The following is an 18,339-nucleotide window of genomic DNA, read 5'->3' as shown; positions in this document are numbered from 1 at the left end:
CCAGGCTGGCCTCGAACTCACAGAGATCCGCCTGCCTCTGCCTCCCGAGTGCTGGGATTACAGGCGTGCGCCACCACCGCCCGGCTAACAAAAACGATTTTAAAATATAACATGTGTGTGTATACATATGGTACCATGGAGTACCTAAGGAGGTCAGAGGGCAAATTGTAGACTTGGTTCTGAACTCCAACCATGTGGGTCCCAGGGATCAAACTCAGGCCATCAGATTTGGTGGGAAGCACCTTATCCATTGAGCCATCTCATTGGTTTTCATAGGTCAACTGTGTGTGTGCATGTAGCATTTTTTTTTTTTAAGAAAAAGTTTCATATAGCCCAGGCTAGTCTATAACTCTATAACTTAATATTATTCCTGAGGGTGATCTTGAATTTCCTGGTCCTCCTGCCTCTATCTCTATAGTGCTGGGAAAACAGGTACCATATCCAGTAAGTTTTATGCAGTCCAGGGTAATCTGATCCAGATCTTGTAAAATAAAGGCAAGAACTGTACTATTTGAACTCTATCTTCAGCCCCTCCTAATTCACTTACTTAAACTTGTAGTTCTCTTGCTTCAACCTCTTGCTGCTGAGATTAGAGGCATACACCACCATCCTCTACAAAATTTGTATTAATTATTTGTTTATTAATTTATTTGAGATAGAGTGTCAAGTAGTCCAGGCTGGCTTTGAACCCACAATGTAGCTGAGAATGACCTTCAACTATTCATTCTTCACCTCCAAAATGCTGGGATTATAGAGGTGTACCAAACCACACTCAGTTTATGCAAATCCAAGGTTTCCAGCATGCTAAGCAAGCACTCTACCAACTAACCACAGCCTCAGCAGCCTGTAGGGTTTTTTCATTTGTACTCTTTTATTTCAAAAAACGACTTGAATTTAGGGCCTCACAAATGCTTTGCAAGTATATTGTTGAGATTATTCCCACTCCAGGTTTAAAAAAAAAAGATAAAAATCACTTACTCCAGAAGAATATTATTCATATCTTGTGTGAAGAATTTTTTTCTTCCTTCTTCATCAAAAAGTTTGGCAGCCTAGAGAAACATAAGGAAAACAGACAACATAATTCACAATAAACAGTTACTGACATAAATTATCTAACAACAACAATAGTACTACTACTATCAGTAGTATAGTATTTTACTATTATTTTATTTTAGCAGTAAAATACCACAAATTTTGACCCAGTCAGGCAAAGCCATTTGAGATCCAAATCAAACAGGCTATCATGCATGACTGCTGCAGTTGGTAATAACTAATACACACTTGTGGCTTGAAAAGCACTTGAACATTTAAAATCAGTGCCACTGGGCTAAAGTCAAGTGACAACAGGGCTAGGCTCTTTTTCAGAGAGGAAAAAAAAAAAATAAAGCAAAGTTAGACCCAAGAAGTTTTTTAAAAACAAAGCATACATTGAATTAGTATGGCATGATGGCACATGGAACTAACAGTACCACTTGAGATAGCATAGCTTTCCAAGAGCCATTAAACTAATAACCACAGAGAAATACTATACTTAAAAAGAGAAGCAATGTGAAATGCATTAGCGCTGCCTATTTCTAGACTTAATTGTCATCAGAGGCCATGAAAAGTATAAAGCTGAAAACTGAGTGTCAATCTTGTGATAGATACAATGCTTGCCAAAATGCCTAATGTATAAAACGGACATAGCCTTTGAGTGAAATGCATAAAGATCTTCTCGCTCTCATTCAAACACACACACATTTATTTATTTTAAGCCACAGGCTCCTTATGTAACCCAGGATAGAGTTTGAGCTTGGCAGCCCTCCTGAATCAGATTGCAGATTATCACCCACCTAACGATTTCTACAGAATCCTGTGATTATGTCCACTTTAAACTTTATAATCTTAAATGCTAATAATCTTAGACAAAAATAAAACTTAATACTCAATGTCACAAATATGTATCTATCTAAACAAAAATGCCAGGCAATAGTAGAGCCCACATTACTTTTCCTGTGCTGAGTGAAACCAGGATGCTGTACATGTTAGGTAAATTCCCAAACACTGAGCTAAGCTCTCACCCTCAAAACATAATTTGTAAAAACAAGATTATTTCTGTTTCCTATAGAATAAAGTCCTTGTTGGTAGGGTGAGTCTATAAACTTTCTAACTTTGTATTCTTCTACACTAGTCTATACTTTATACTCATTATCATATAGAATCTGCATAAACAGCCAGAAATTGGTAGTATATCTCCTGATCTTACAAATAAGGAGCTGCAAACTTACAAATAAGGAGCTGCAAACTTACAAATGCCCCCAAATCAAATTGCTAGTAAGTTATGCAGCCAAGGGCTGGAGAGATGGCTCAGAGGTTAAGAGCATTGCCTGCTCTTCCAGAGGTGCTGAGTTCAATTCCCAGCGACCACATGGTAGCTCACAACCATCTGTAATGAGATATGGTGCCCTCTTCTGGCCTGCAGGCATCCATGCAGACAGAACACTGTGTGTGTGTGTGTGTATATATATAATAAATCAAAAAAAAAGTTATGCAGCCAAGATTTAGACTAAGGTCTTTGTAAACTGCAAAACTGCCACAGAGCAGACACTGGATGGCTGCGGTAGTTTGGTTTCTACATAATTGAGAGCAATAAAAAAAATTATCAAGGAATAAGCACAAACTATAAGCTTGAAAATAACATTGTCACACAGTATTTCCTCTTAACTTGGTGACCAGAGGCAAAGAGCTTTTAACTTGGAAACTCTGCCATCACTTATGATAAATAGACTGAGGAAGTCAAAGGCACAGTTTGCATCAGGAGTCATGAGATGCACACTGGCTGGACAGAGCTGATACAAAAACTTAAGCACACCAGAGTCATCTGTACCAAGCTATCTAAGTATTTGACATGCTTTAGATAGAAAAGGCAAATCTCCAAGAATATTTCTAGAGTGAAGATTAAGCATATTCAGAGGAAATATTCATATACAAAGAAAGCCAGAATAAAAATGAAACCTGAGAAAAAAGGAGAAATTTAAGTCAAAAGGTTTATCATGAAAGGATACTTTCTCATTACAAAGCAAAAAATGAACATCAAGAAGCTATTTTTCAGAAAAACACGAATGTGTGAGCTCAGGAAAAAATTTTTATCTCCTGAAGAAAAAGCACCATTTTATATTTCAAAGTAAAACACAAAGAACTCATGGGTATTATAAAAGACTTGCTTTTGGGCCACCAACCAGCTCCCAAATCGTGTATTATTAATTATGAATGTGAAGCCTTATCTTATGCTCATTTCTAGTTAGATCTTGTAACTTAATTTAACCTGTTTCTCTTCATCTAAGTTTCGCCTCAGGGCTTTTTACCTTTGTTTCATTCTGTATGTCCTACGCTGTACCTGGCTGGCTAGCAGCTGCCTGGCTAAATTTAAGCAAAGTCTGCCAAAACTGAACACAAAATATTCTATACCTCAGATAAAGGGGGTACGTGTGAGACTGGGTTTGTAGCTAATCAAACTAGCAAATGAGTTCAAGTTAAGGAGAAATCCATGACAGCTATCATGGTGGGAAAGAACTAATGCTTACTATAATTGCTGATTAGCTAGACAAGCAGATCATAAAATAACTAGGGGCTCGTAATGTCACTCAGTAGTAGAACTCTCTCTTTTTTTTCCTAGATAGGTTTTTCTGTGTAGCCCTGGTTGTCCTCGAACTTGCTCTGTAGACCAGGATGGCCTCAAACTCACAGAGATCTGCCTGCCTCTGCCTCTCGAGTACTGGGATTAAAGGTGTGCGCCACCACCGCCCGGCTAGAGGTAGAACTCTTGCCTAGGATATATGAAGTCGAGGACTTGATTCCTTGGAACTGCAAAAATAATTAGCAAAATAAAACTATGTTAAAATAGTTTGAAGCAATCAAGTCCAAGTACATGTCCACAACACAATATTCTCTCCTTTTTACTACACTGTTTTCTTTGCATGTGTCTGCAGCTAATAAAAATTTTATTAGGAGGGACTGGAGTAGTGGCTCAGCAGTTGAGAGCATTGATTGCTCTTACATTAGACCAAGGTTCAATTCCCAGGGCCCACACAGTGGCATGTCATTGCTGCCTATAACTCCGGTCCTCGGGGATCTCCATGGGCACCAAGAATATACCTGGTATACAGACACACATATAAGCAAAATGCTTCATACACATAAAATAAATCCTAAAAAATTTTATTATGAAGTCTATATAAATGTTATTTGTAAGGTAGGGTTTGTAAAATGGATCAGTGGTAAAAGCAATTGCTACTAAGCCTTATAACCTGAATTTGATTTCCAAAACCACATGTTGGAAAATGAATGGATTCCTGCAAGTTGTCCTCTGACCTCCACATGTACACTATAAACTTATGGGTGCATGTGCACACGCGCGCACACACACACACACACATACACACACACAAATAACCAAATATAAAGAAAATTTTATAAGGTAAACTGAAACAAAAAGAATCAACTACAGAGCTTAGAATGAGTGGTAGAGTGACCATCTAACATGCATACAACATTAGGTTCTATCCCTAGCACTAGAAGAAAAAAAAAAGCAAGTGTATAGTATAGCCATGTAAAACTGAATTTACTTAAGCCAGGTGGTAGTGGCGCACACCTTTAATCCCAGCACTCAGGAGGCAGAGGCAGGCGGATCTCTGTGAGTTCAAGTCCAGCCTAGTATATAGAGTGAGTTCCAGGACAGGCTCCAAAGATACAGAGAAACTCTGTCTTGAAAAACCAAATACATAAAAAAAAAAAAACCAAATACATATTTGGATAACATATATATTATATATTTTATATATTTATAACAATATGTAAATATTATATATTATAATATATTATAAGTATATATATTATCCAATGTCTATAAGAGGCTATGGAAAATAAGTTGTTGTGACTGTGGGTTGTTTTTGTTGAACTTTATGTTTGTGCAGTGAATAAAAACCAAGAGCATCATTACACTTACTACACGAAGGTCCTCAATGCGTTTTTCAAGGAGCACAGGTAGGCCATCTGGAAGTGTAGGTACCACCTTGGGCAGAACCTGAGAGGTTAAGGTGGGTTGAGTGGTGTTTCCATTTTCTCCCCCTGACTCAGAGAGCGGGCTACCATCAGAAGCAGCATCCAGTAATCTGTCAAAGTCAAAGTCGTCTAGCATCTCGAGGGCATTCTCAGCTTCCTGAAACAATTCATGTTCATTTGTGCTAACAAAAATAGGGAGGTCTGGATCAGCACTGTTCAGACCTAAGTCCGAGATGTCATCCCCCAGGGCTGTAGCAGCAGCACAAGAGGGCTTGGTCAGAGAGGAAGTGGTTAGGGTCACAGGGACTTTAGGGTTAGATTCCTTCTTTAATGCATCCTTCTCTTTTTGAAATTTTCGTATCATGGCAGCCAAAGAAAGGGAATCTTTATATCGCTTCTTCTTTTTTTCAGACTTGTGTGAATTGAGAGCCACAACTCTGTAAAGGAAAAAGACTGGTTAGGCTGTGTCATTTAAAAAGTTAACCCCATATGTCAATGAATAAAATATTAAAGTAATCCAGTGAGATATGGCACAACAAAATTGTCTTTATAGTTTTGTATTAGATTACACTTGCATGATAGCACCGTCTCCAACATCTTCTGGTATTGACAGGTTTCACACAGCCTATGCTGGCCTCAAACCCTTACATACATACTTCAGGATGACCTTCAACTACTGCTTCAACCTCCCAAGTCCTAAAAATACACATTTGTGCCACCTCGTTTGGCTTAAACTGGTTCTTCAAGATTAAAAAATTGTAATAAACAAGATAGCCAATGAAAAATCTGTAAGTGTAACTGAAACACTAAGTCTCTAAGATGACAAAGTCTCCTGTTTATTAATAGTACCACAATATTATTAAAATGCAGTAGGTCATTATCAAATTAAACTAAATACATTAGTGGTGAATATATATTTCTAAAAGGAAACCATAATATTGTGATGCTAATTTCCTATCAGGCTTAATTTAGCATACCCCATTTGTTTGGGCACTTTTTTCCTTGGCTTCTTCTCTTTTTCCCCTTCCTCTTTCCGCTTCCGCTTCTTTACCTCAATATCATCTTCTTTTATTTTGGGAACCTGCAACATGATAAGAGAATATGTCATTTATCCGGATTTTTCCTCTTTGATGTTAGCAATAGAGTACAAGGCAGTGGTCTTTTACAGTGTCTGTTAGAATTACTTGGTCAAAGTCTAAGATCTTGGGGATCCATGTTTTCGTTGCTACTGTTGTATACGTGTTTAAGTGTGTGAGTACTGATGCCTGTGAAGCCAAAGAGAGAACATGGGTATCTTCTTCACTGTTCTCTATCTTATTTCAAACAGGATTCTCATTGCACATGGAGCTCACCAATTCAGCTAGACTGGTTAGTGGGCAAACCCAGATATCCTTCTGTCTGTGCCTCTTCAGCGTTTGAATTGCAGATGTGTGCCACCACGCTAGGCTTTAAATAGGCACTGGGAATCCAAATTTGGGGAGATGAGTTGAGCCATATCACCAGTCTCTCAACTGTGACTTTGATTCAGCTCACTGGGGCCTTAGAGTTTACAGTTTAAATAAGAATTTTAATTATTCTGGTACAAATAAAGTCTCTGACCCCACACAGGAAACACCTATGAACAATATTCATTTCTCAGCTATAGTACAACAAAAGAAGACATTATAAATTAAATCTGTGGGAAGTTAAAGGCTATGAAAGGTTCTTCTATAGAAAATCCTACTTTCTTGTTTGTTTGCCTGTTTTGTTGTCTTAAGTTATGGAGGCAAGGTCTCACTATAGCACTGTCTGGCTATGTAGACCAGGCTGACCTTGAACTCACTAAGATCCCCCTGCCTCTGCTTCTCAAATGCTGCAATTAAAGACTGTGTGTGTCTGTTTTTAAATAGTGTAGTGATCAATTCCAGGGCCTTGTACATAGGAAGTAAGCACTCTACCATTAAGACATAGCCCCTGCCCACACCAACATAATTTTAAACATATAATTAAACAATAGTATTTTACTTTTCCTTATATCCACAGTTGTGGCACAAATAATATTCAAAATATCTAACCTGAGGCCAAGTGTGGTGGTACATGCCTTTAATTCCAGCACTCATAAGGCAGAGAAGCAGGTAATCTCTGTTAGTTTAAGGCCAGCTGTGTAATGATATTTCATTTGTATTTTAATAAATAGGGCTTGCCTGAAGACTAGAATGCAAAACAGCCACACTAGTCAGCCATACAGGCCAGGCAGTGGCACACCTCTAATCCGAGCAGCCACACTAGTTAGTCATAGAGGTGGTGTTGCAAGCCTTTTACTCCTAGCACTAGAGAGGAGTATAAGGATGGATGGGACAGGAACTCACTCTCTTTCAGTCTGAAGATTTCATAGAGGTTAAGAGCTCTCTAGTGTCTAGTGGTTTGGCTGCTTTGCTTTGCTGATCTTCAGATTGAACCCCAATATCTGTTTCTGGGTTTTTATTATTTGTGCTACAATCTTGATTTATACAGTGAGTTCCAAGACAGTCAGGGATAAAAAAAAAAGGAAGGGGGAATCTTTTTGGGACCAACAAAATGGTTCAACAAGTAAAACTGCTTGCCATGCAAACCTGACGGCTTGAGTATAATCCCTAGAGCTCACGGTGGAAGGAGAAATCCAATTCTCAAAAGTATGGCATACATCTGCCCATACTCACACATACTCATCATATATACACATATAATAATAATGAAAAAGGAATAATATCCTGGTCTGGTGGTGTAACTTAGAAGAATAATGCTTATTTAGCATATAAGAACTCCCAGGCTCAAATTTTAGCATAGCAAAAATATAAACAAAATAAAACAAAAAGTATATAATATTAATTCTATGTTCTCCTTACTGATGAGATGTCAAACTCACCTTGGGTGGCTTGTGCTTTTGGTTATCTGTAATATCATCTTCTTCAGTATCTGACGTTTGGCGAAACTGAAGAGTGCCAGTGTTGATATAGAAGCCTCCATATTTTGTTGTTAGAGAAGCAGGGACTAATTCGTCATACTAGAGCAAAAAAAGTTTCAAATATATTCTCTTGTCTATAATTATAAAAACATGTCAAAGAATAGCATTTACTGACAATTTCCTTAAATACTAACTGCAAATGCAGCAATCCCACTACTGGGCACACTCCCAAAAGACATGAAATCAGTATGCCAAAAAAATGTGACGCTTCTGTGCTTACAGCAGCATCATTTGCAAAAGCCAAAACACCAAAGCAACCTAAGTGTCCATCAGTAAATGAATATTAAAATGTGGTATATTTATACAACAAAACATTATTTGGCATTGTAAAAGAAAGTCAGAGCTGGGCATGGTGGCATATGCCTTTAATCCCACCACTAGGGAGGTGGAGGTAGATGGATTCTCTGAGTTCAAGGTCAGCCAGGTTTATATAGTGAGTTCCAGGACAACTAGAGCTAGAGAACAAGACCCTGTCTTAAAGAATAAGGCCAGAAAATACTGCCACTTGCAATATGTAAAGAAATGAACCAGCACAGAGAGATCAGTATCACACACTATCCTTTGTATATGGACTCTAAATATGTTCAGTTCAAAAAGGTACAGAGTACAATGTTAGAGAGTAGAGGTTTGGGATGAGGGCAGAAAGGAATGAAGGAGATACTTGTCAATGATCTTTGTATTTCAAAATAGCTAGAAGGAGGTTTTTAATTTTTCTTACACGGAGAAACTCTACCTTGAAAAAACTAAAAAAAAAAAAAAAAAAAAAGTTTGTTTTTGGTTTTTCCAGATGGGGTTTCTCTGTAGCTTTGGACCTGTCCTGGAACTAGCTCTCGTAGACCAGGCTGGTCTCGAACTCATAGAGATCTGCCTGCCTCTGCCTCCTGAGTACTGGGATTAAAGGTTTATGCTACTTCCGCCCAGCTTTGTTTGTTTTTTCAAGGAGGGGGGGCAGTCCTGGAACTTACTCTGTACACCAGGTTGGCCTTGAAATTTGTACAGAAAACTAGGTGACACTAAAGTATGTTTTCTTAATCAAATGTCAAATTAGGAACTTATATAAACCTAGAACCTAGCTAGGACTTCCACTCTGAGTTCTGATGTGGGAGTGTCATATATCAATTTGTTGATTTCATTGGTTAAGCAATAAAGAAACTGCTTGGCCCTCATAGGTTAAAACATAGGTGGGAGGAGTAAACAGAACAGAATGCTGGGAGGAAGAAGAAGTGAGCTCAGAAGAGACTGGACAGCTCTGCTCTCTGGCAGAGAAACGCCATGCTCCCCTCTCCCAGGCGGATGGAGAGCTCTGCTCTCTGAGGCACACGCGATGAAGCTCCGACCCAGGATGGACGTAGGCTAGAATCTTCCTGGTAAGCGCACTTAGCGGTGCTATATGGATGATTAGAAATGGGCTAAATTAATATGTGAGAGTTAGCCTAGAAGAGGCTAGATAGAAATGGGCCAAGCAGTGTTTAAAAGAATACAGTGTCTGTGTAATTATTTCAGGGCATAAGCTAGCAGGCGGCTGGGGTGCTGGGGACACAGCTCCGCTGCTCCTATTACAACAGAGTTCCAAATAACAGTCAATATTCTAGACAGAAAATCCCAGTCTTAATTTACCAATTGCTTACAGTTTTAGTAAAGGCAACACCTCTCTACTCTAAAGGACACTGCTAATATGACTTGCTAAGATACCACAAGTGAACATGATGTACAGTGTGCATCATGTTGACAATCATTCCAATCACTCTCTTACCAATTTAAACTGTCAGTTATGATCTATGCAACCAAGTACTGACTGTACCACCATGTGAAACCTATACTAATTTGCGAATCATGAAATTTTAACTAGTATTTTCTGAAAACCCCAAGTAATCACTGCACAAGTTATCATAATCCTAGAGTCATGTGGGAATCCCCTCTGTGTGCTGTGATTACCATTAATGATAAAGAAACTGCTTTGGTCCTATAGCAAGGCAGAACTTAGGTAGGCAGGGAAAGTTAGGCTAAATGCTGGGAGGAAGAAGGGTGGAGCTAGAGAGACACCATGGAGCCTCTGCCAGACTCAGACATGTGAAACTTTGCTCATAAGCCAATGTCACGTGGCGATACAGAGATTAATGGAGATGGGTTAAATTAATATGTAAGAGTTAGCCAATAAGAAGCTAGAGCGAATGGGCCAAACAGTGATTTAAATAATACAGTTTCTGTGTTTTTATTTCGGGGCTAAGTGGCTGGGAACCAACAAGCGGCCTCCTGCTACACTAGAGGATATCATAATCCTAGGCATTAGAGTAATCTAATGTCCAGATAAAAATGGAAGAACATAGACCTTACCAACATGACAAGCCTTATTTCATGTGCTACAAGACAGAGTAATAATAATTCTTATATGGTGTCCTAAATTCATCTTCTTTTTATAAGAGAAAATAGATGCTAGAGCCAAAGTTACAAAATTTTATCAAAACATACTGGTGAGCCGGGCGATGGTGGCGCATGCCTTTAATCCCAGCACTCGGGAGGCAGAGGCAGGTGGATCTCTGTGAGTTCGAGACCAGCCTGGTCTACAGAGCTAGTTCCAGGGCAGGCTCCAAAGCCACAGAGAAACCCTGTCTCGAAAAACCAAAAAAAAAAAAAAAAAAACAAAAAAAAAACATACTGGTGATAAAGGCTGTTGCTTAAGATACCACCATTGTAGTAAGGTATGCAACAATAACAAACTAAGTCTGTCTTCTAGGGATCTGCCAAAAAGACTACCTGGTTCCCGTTTTATAAATCATTTCAAAATATACCTCCCAAAAAAGAAATTCAGTATGTGCCCATTACTAACAAATTCTATAGCTAGCAATCTGCCTCAACCATATATTTAAACTCTATAAAATACCTAAATATACATTTAAGTAGATGAATGCAACCGAAGATGATCAACTACCACTACCTGCAAACACATATCCCTGAGAATTAAAATTACATTAATTAAAATCAGTTAAATAAGTACACATTAAAATCAGCATACCTATGCGCTAATGTATAATACCATAAAAATGTTGAATTGCAATAAAGAATATTTAAAATACATAGTATTTTTTTTACAAAGATATACATGTTGAATGTTTATTAGATACAGAATTTCTTGACTACAAAAGAAATTTCCTATTTACTTTCTGATGGATGACATTTGGAGAAAATTTATCTTGTACTTCATAATGATCTTGTGCTTTATTGCTGAGTTATAAGCATAACTGATTTGTTTATGTACTGTATGTTGTATATGTGTGTACGAGGATGCATTCGCCTGTGCATGAGTGTATGGAGGCCGGAGGTCTATGTCAGGGATCTTCTTCAGTCTCTCTTCCTCATTTTTTTAAGACAGGGTCTCTCACTGAACCTGGAACTCACTAATTTGTTCAGACTGGCTGATTGGTGAGTCCCCGAATTTGCCTACCCAGTGCTGTGCACTGCAGTGCCTAGCTTTTATATGGGTGCTGGAGATCCAGATTCAAGTTCTCATGCTTGCATGGGAGGCCCTTTTTCAACTGAGACATCTCCATAAATAATCCTTTTAAAAGCTAGAAAAATAAAACCAAAGAAATCCCAATAACAAAAATTTCTTGTTTAAGTCTTATATCCAGAAATGCTAATTCAATAAATCGTAGTTAGGACAAGTATATCAGGGGGCTGGAGAAATGGCTCAGTGGTTAAAAACACATGTTGTTCTTAGAAAAAACCCAAATTCAATCCATGGCACCCACATCAGGCAGCTCATAACTTTTTAGAACTCCAGTTTCAAAAAGCTCACACCTCACTGATCTCCTTGAGCACATACACACACATAAATAATAAAAATTTTTAAAAGTTAAGACAAGCATATCAATATTTTCCATCCTTGACTAAACTTAATGTAATTATTTTCAGCATTTGGTTAGAACTCTATTCCTTTTCCCATATATGTACTTATATGTGTATTAGTGACTGTGCTTATGCGTGAGAAAGTGCAGGTACTTGTGTCAGTGATGTACTTATGTGTGTCTATTGACAATGTGTGCATTTGTGCTCATGGTTTTTGTTTAGCTTTTCTTTTCTTTTCTTTTTTTTTTTTAAGTCAGTGTTTCTCTTTGTAGCCCTGGCTATCCTGGAACTCACTCTGTAGACCAGATTGGCCTTGAACTCAGAGATCTGCTTGCCTCTGCCTCCTGAACGTGGGAATTAAAGGTGTGTGCCACCACTGCCCAGTAGTGTGCTCGTGTTCATAAACAGGGTCCCATATATCAAACAGGTCCCATTTGCTATGTACTCAAGAATGATCTTGAGCTTCTGATTTCTCTGTGTCTACTTTACCACACTGGGACTGCAGTGTACAACACTATGCTTTTATCCTTTTTAAAACTTTACTTCTTGCTGGGTGACAGTGGCTCACGCTTTTAATCCCAGCACTCAGGAGGCAGAGGCAGGTGAATCTCTGTGAATTACAGGACAGCCAGGACTATACAGAGAAACCCAAACTAGAAAAACCAAACCAACCAAACAAACAAAAATTATTTCTCAGTTTGGGCAAGGACCAATGATTTCTCCAGGAATTAATGCTAACTATGCACCTGAAAATAAGCAATTATTAGTCTCAAAGATTCTCACAGGACCTGAAAACACAGAAAGCTACATGTAATGGTCTACTACTTTATTGGCAAATCAGAACTTGCTGGCCTAGCTCAGTCTAACAGTTTTGTTACCCCAACTGCCAGAAATGAATTCTGCGTTTTTTAAGTGGTAGGAAAAACATCAGATTAAGTATTTTATGATGCATGAAAATTACATGAGTTTAAATTTCACAGTCTATCAGTAAAGTTTACTTTTAACACTGCCACATTAATTCACTTATATAGTCTCTATGACTGTTCACATGCCACAGTAGGAAAATAGCTGTAACAGATACCAGATGGCCACAGTCTAAAATATTTACCACATGGTCCTTTAGAGATAGTTTGCCAAAACCTGGCCTATGACAGCAATATAGTAACAACTTACCATGAACAAGTCAACATTAAAAAATGTAAATCTATAGTATTTTTTTTAAAAAAAAACTTCAAGCTATAAAAACAGCTTTAAAAGGTACAAATAAAAATATGTTGAAATATTTTAAGTTACTTTGTCTTGACTTCTACTGCCAAGAGCTTAGTGCTATATTAAAGATATACTACTCACAGCCTCTGAGTTATCAATAAATGGATCTGTTTCATCATAGCCAAAGCCTATATCAATTAAATCTTGTAGCCGATCCTTCCGGTGTTTACGGGCTTTCCCACCCTGCAAAGAAGAAATAGATACATCAGATTTATTCAATACCTGTACTCTTTCCATAAATTTAAGAAAAGACCTAGTAGAAGAATTCACATTAATTTTAGTAGAGAAACCTTCTGTAGGCAACAGGGTCTCCCCACACCTCGCATGCATATTGCACTTAGTGACTGCTTCCTTGGAGTACAACAAGCCAGACAAAGTGGTTATATGATGGGAAATCCACTTCCTCAACCACACAGTCAGCACTAACAATGGTAAAACAAATAGATGGCATCTATCTTTGACACAGTGAAAATTACCTTCCAACTCTGTAGTCTTCCTTTCAAAAACCTGTAACCCCTTTTCAGTCATGAGGCTAGAAAATAAGTGATCAGTGTTCTTCAAAGTCATCATGATTACGAAAGCCAAAGAATATATTAAAAACCAGTCACTCTTGCTGGGCACAGAGGCACACGCCTTTAATCCACATATTTGGGAGGCAGATTCAAGTGGATCTCTGTGAGTTCAAGGCAGCCTGGTCTATATAGTGAGTTCTAAGACAGATAGAGCAATCCTGTATCCAAAAAAGTAAAGAAAAACAGCTAATCTACATAAGCCTAAGGAGAGAACTCATTCTCAGAGTTATCCTCTGACCTCTGCACTTGCCACCTGCTTGTGAAGGTGGCTCATGTGCAGACACTAAATAAAAACTAATTCTTTAAAAATAATGTTTTATCTTACATGTATGACTGTCTTGCCTGCTTATACGTATGTGCACAAGTTTATGCTTGGTTTCCTGCAGAAATCGAAGAGAACACTGGGTTTCCTGAAATTGGAGTTAATTATGCATGCTAAGATAAGAACCTAACCTGCATTCTCTAAGCCATGTCTCTCCAGCCCTCTTTTTTTGTAATTTTTTAAGACTTCTTTTTTATGTATGTTTGCCTGTGGTGAATATGTGTGTGTATGTATATACATGTATGTATGTATGTATGCATGCAAGTGCAAGTGCCCTCAGAAGCCAAAGAGGGCATTAGATCCTCTGGAACTGGTGTTACAGAGTTGTGAGCTCCCTGATGCGGATGCTGGGAACCAAATTCAGATGCTCTGCAAGAACACTTACATGCTCTTAGCCAGTGAGCCAACTCTCCAGTTCCCAAAAATTACTCTTAAAGTTATATCTAAATGTTATATAATTACACACATAAGTACATACAGGAATATGAAAAACAAGCATGTACAGGAACTGGTAATTCAGATCAAGATCTGTTGTCTAGCCTATTCTCAAGGGTGCTGTGCCAAGATCTATTCTCCAGCTTTGATGATGGCAGTTATGTGAGTATCTAGTTGGATGATGAGCATAAGAGTTTCTTCTACTGTACTTGAAACTTTTGAACCTATAATTATATTTAAATGAAATATTTCTAAACCAAAACAAACCAGTTCTTGGAGATAGCATTATTCAAGTTATACTTTACTTTGACCCCGGCTCATCACAGCATAAAGAGTTCATTATACCTCAATACAAAATTTTACTTGAACTCAAAGTTCCATTTAAGCTTGGGATAAGTACTTTCAACAGGAAGCAGGCTTCCTCTGGTACCATGAACAAAAGTATGTAAGTGCTGTTTCCAAGCCTCATTTTGGATATTCACATTTACAGATTTAAATCCAAATATGATTTTTAAGCATCCCTGCACCATCTCCCCATCCTGTTTCTCTTTGTAGTCAGGGATAGAGGAAAGGAATGCACGAAAAGGAAGAAGAGGAAGATGAAACTGTTGACAAGGGCCTACACATGTTCCTTCTAAGCCACAGTGGGCTTTACAGAAAGGATGAAAGGAATATGTTCTCACAGTGTGGACTTCAATGCAAATTAAATGTTTAAAGATTGATACATTTTTAAAAAATTTTTTTATATAGTGTTCTACCTACATGCCTACACACCAGAAGAGGGCACTATACATCATTATAGATGGCTGTGAGCCACCATGTGGTTGTTGGAAACGAACGACCTCTGGAAGAGCAGTCAGTGCTCTTAACCTCTGAGCTATCAACCCAGACCCAAGATTGATACATTTAATGCAATGTATCTTTAATAAAAAACTAAATGCAAAAAAAAATGGTGCTTGAGGGAGAAAAGGGCTACACTGGAATAATGAGCAATGCCTCTAAGGCAGTGCACTCCCTTCAGGATAACTTCCAAACGTAATTCTGACTAAATGCTGTTTGGCATATATACTGACACTGAAACAACTAAAACTGTTAAGCTGTAGTTAAATGATACTTCAATAATTTTGACCTCAAAGTCTGTCATTGTTCTTTTATTTTCTTTCTTCTCTACCTTCCTTCTCAATCTCTCCATTTTAATTTTTTAATTTTGCCAGAGTTGGGGTAAAACCAAGATTATTTCTGCTTCAAGAATTAGTATTTCTACTTCAAGTCTCTCTTGAGAGACTTTGTTTAAAAGTTGAGTCACACCTCCAGCTTCCTTCTCATTCTGTCCGGTCTAAAAAACTGGCCATTGTTTTGACCCAAATGTATTCAATTCCTTGGTTTGTCCCATTTCCCTTAAGTTTACCATTACCACATCTAATGACTATTTAAAAAATACCACTTTCTATAATTTCCTGCCTCAGAAACAGCCTTATTACAAGACAAAAGGCTTTCTGCATGTTAACTGTGACTGCCTACCTTTCTTTTATAATTTTCTGACATGAGCTTTTTGGTCCATTGAAATTCCTGTCCTAAGCGCATGTGCTCATCTTTCCTCAGGCTTTCACTGTATATGGCCTCTTACTCCTCAATGAATCCTGCTGCCTCTCACAGCTCAGTCTGAGTTTGAAAATTTTCTCTAGGACACTAATTAAAATCATAACCACTCTTTTCTGCTCAAAGAATACTTTCAGAGCAGGGGAAGAAAGTACAACTATGTGACAATAATTTGCCTGAAGAAATCAAATCAAGCCGGGCAGTGGTGGTGCACGCCTTTAATCCCAGCACTCGGGAGGCAGAGGCAGGTGGATCTCTGTGAGTCTGAGACCAGCCTGCTCTACAGAGCTAGTTGCAGGACAGGCTCCAAAAGCTACAAAGAAACCCTGTCCTGAAAAACAAACAGAAAAACCAAAACCAAACAAACAAACAGAAAAAAACAAACAGCACAGTCTGTATGTGATGAGCAAATACAAAAGAACAAACATCTTATTGGTAATTAATTTAGGAGCATGTATATCAAGGTTATCAGCTTATTCCAACTAAAAATGATTGTTGTTAGTGCTCAATGGAGCAGAATCGTAGTGCTATTAAAAAGGTGTCAATTCTTTTCATTTTAAATGTGAATCTTAAAGAGGTTATCAAAAAGAATTAACTAAAGCCTTGACTATAATATTAATTTGTAATCTCACCAAAAATTCTACCTATAACAGCATCAAATGGCATAGCTATAAATCTTATCAACTATGGCATAACCATTCAATGCTATTGATCATTGAAAAACCAATATGGCAAAAGACTGTAAATACAGAGAATAAGAAAAGCAATTTGTTAAATCTTATTTACAACTCAGGTTATTCACAGAAACAGCATTAAGAATATTCATTAAACTTCTGAGGGCCAATAGTGATGGTTCAGTGGTAAAGGCATTTGCTGCCAAACCAGAAAACAAAGCTTGATCCCCAAGATCTACATAGAAAGAGAAAAAAGATAGTTTTCCTCTGACATCCACACATGTGATGCGCATGTGTGTGCCCAAACACACACTGCAAAAAATACATATTTTAAATTTAAAAACAGGTAGCTGTAGAGATGGTTCAGCAGTTAAGAGCACTTGTTGCTCTTGCAGAGGTTTGATTCTATCACCCACAAGGCAATTTACACACATCTCTAATTCCAGTCCCATAGCTGGAACTTGCTATGTAGCCTAGGTTGTTCTTAAAACTTGTTTTCCCTACCTCAGCATTCAAATACTAAGATTACAGGCATGTAGCATCATGTCTGTCTTGGAACAACATATTCAACAGATGCCCAAAAGGAGCATATACACTGTGAATTTAAAACAGTAAAATATTACCTAAAGGAACTCATGACAGACTGGCAATGTGTCCTCTCTTCTACACAAACCTATTGTGAGTCATTCTCTTTTTCAGGAGACAATCAGCCTCACTCAATAATTTTCTAAATCCTTTTATATTGTGCAATTTACACATCAAGTAGACCTTATAAAAATCAGATTTGTATGGAAATAAATTCTTAAAATCTTCCATTTTGAGTCATGTATGGGGGGCACATGACTTTAATCCCAGTACTCAGAGACAGAAGCAGGTGGATATCTGTTAGTTCAAGGCCAGCCTGCTCTACAAATCCAGTTCCAGGACAGCTAGGGTTGTTACACAACAAAACTTCCATTTTGCTCCATCGCAAATGACCCTCTTTAAAGCTCCTTGTCCAAGCACTCCACAATGACTCAGGCTATTACTGAGTCACTAGTACTGACTTAACCTGATAATCAGTATCTCAGGCCAATGTGCGATAACAACATTAGTAAGCTGAAACACAAACAAGACATTCCTAGCACTGGACCCCCACTGCCACTGTGACAATAAGTGACATTCACTGATCACTTATGGCAGACAGAACAAGCAGGACATTAATTCATAAGATCCAAGTTTTACAACCAGAAGAAAACACCTTGTTTATAATTATAGTTTCTCAACTTGTACCAAAGCCCTCTACAATTGCACCTTTTTATATCCATGCTGATTTTAACCTTCCAATAAAAAGGCATACAGTTTTTTTAAAAAATATTATTTATTTTTATGTATAACAATATTCTTTCTGCATGTATGCCTGAAGGCCAGAAGAGGGCACCAGACCTCATTACAGATGGTTGTGAGCCACCATGTGGTTGCTGGGAATTGAGCTCAGGACCTTTGGAAGAGCAGGCAATGCTCTTAACCACTGAGCCATCTCACCAGCCCCCAGTTTTTATTTATTTATTTATTTTTTTATTTTTTTGCTTTTTCGAGACAGGGTTTCTCTGTGGCTTT

General features: G+C 38.0%; 1 protein-coding gene across 1 annotated transcript in view; it reads right to left on the bottom strand.

The window, feature by feature from the left end:
• The window catches only part of Ubn2 (ubinuclein 2), a 67,227-nt gene that overhangs the window by 38,276 nt on the left and 10,612 nt on the right, over positions 1 to 18,339 (bottom strand). The window contains exons 4-8 of the mRNA XM_026788553.1: positions 13,220 to 13,321; positions 7,925 to 8,062; positions 6,018 to 6,121; positions 4,985 to 5,477; positions 979 to 1,049 (exon numbers count right to left, since the gene is read on the bottom strand). Coding sequence (XP_026644354.1) covers positions 979 to 1,049; positions 4,985 to 5,477; positions 6,018 to 6,121; positions 7,925 to 8,062; positions 13,220 to 13,321 — 908 coding nt within the window. The remainder of the gene's footprint in view (positions 1 to 978; positions 1,050 to 4,984; positions 5,478 to 6,017; positions 6,122 to 7,924; positions 8,063 to 13,219; positions 13,322 to 18,339) is intronic.

This window comes from Microtus ochrogaster, unplaced genomic scaffold (assembly GCF_000317375.1).
Source record: "Microtus ochrogaster isolate Prairie Vole_2 unplaced genomic scaffold, MicOch1.0 UNK4, whole genome shotgun sequence".
Lineage (NCBI taxonomy): Eukaryota > Metazoa > Chordata > Mammalia > Rodentia > Cricetidae > Microtus > Microtus ochrogaster.
The sequence above is the reverse complement of the archived record's forward strand: the minus strand, read 5'-3'. Positions and strand labels throughout refer to the sequence as shown.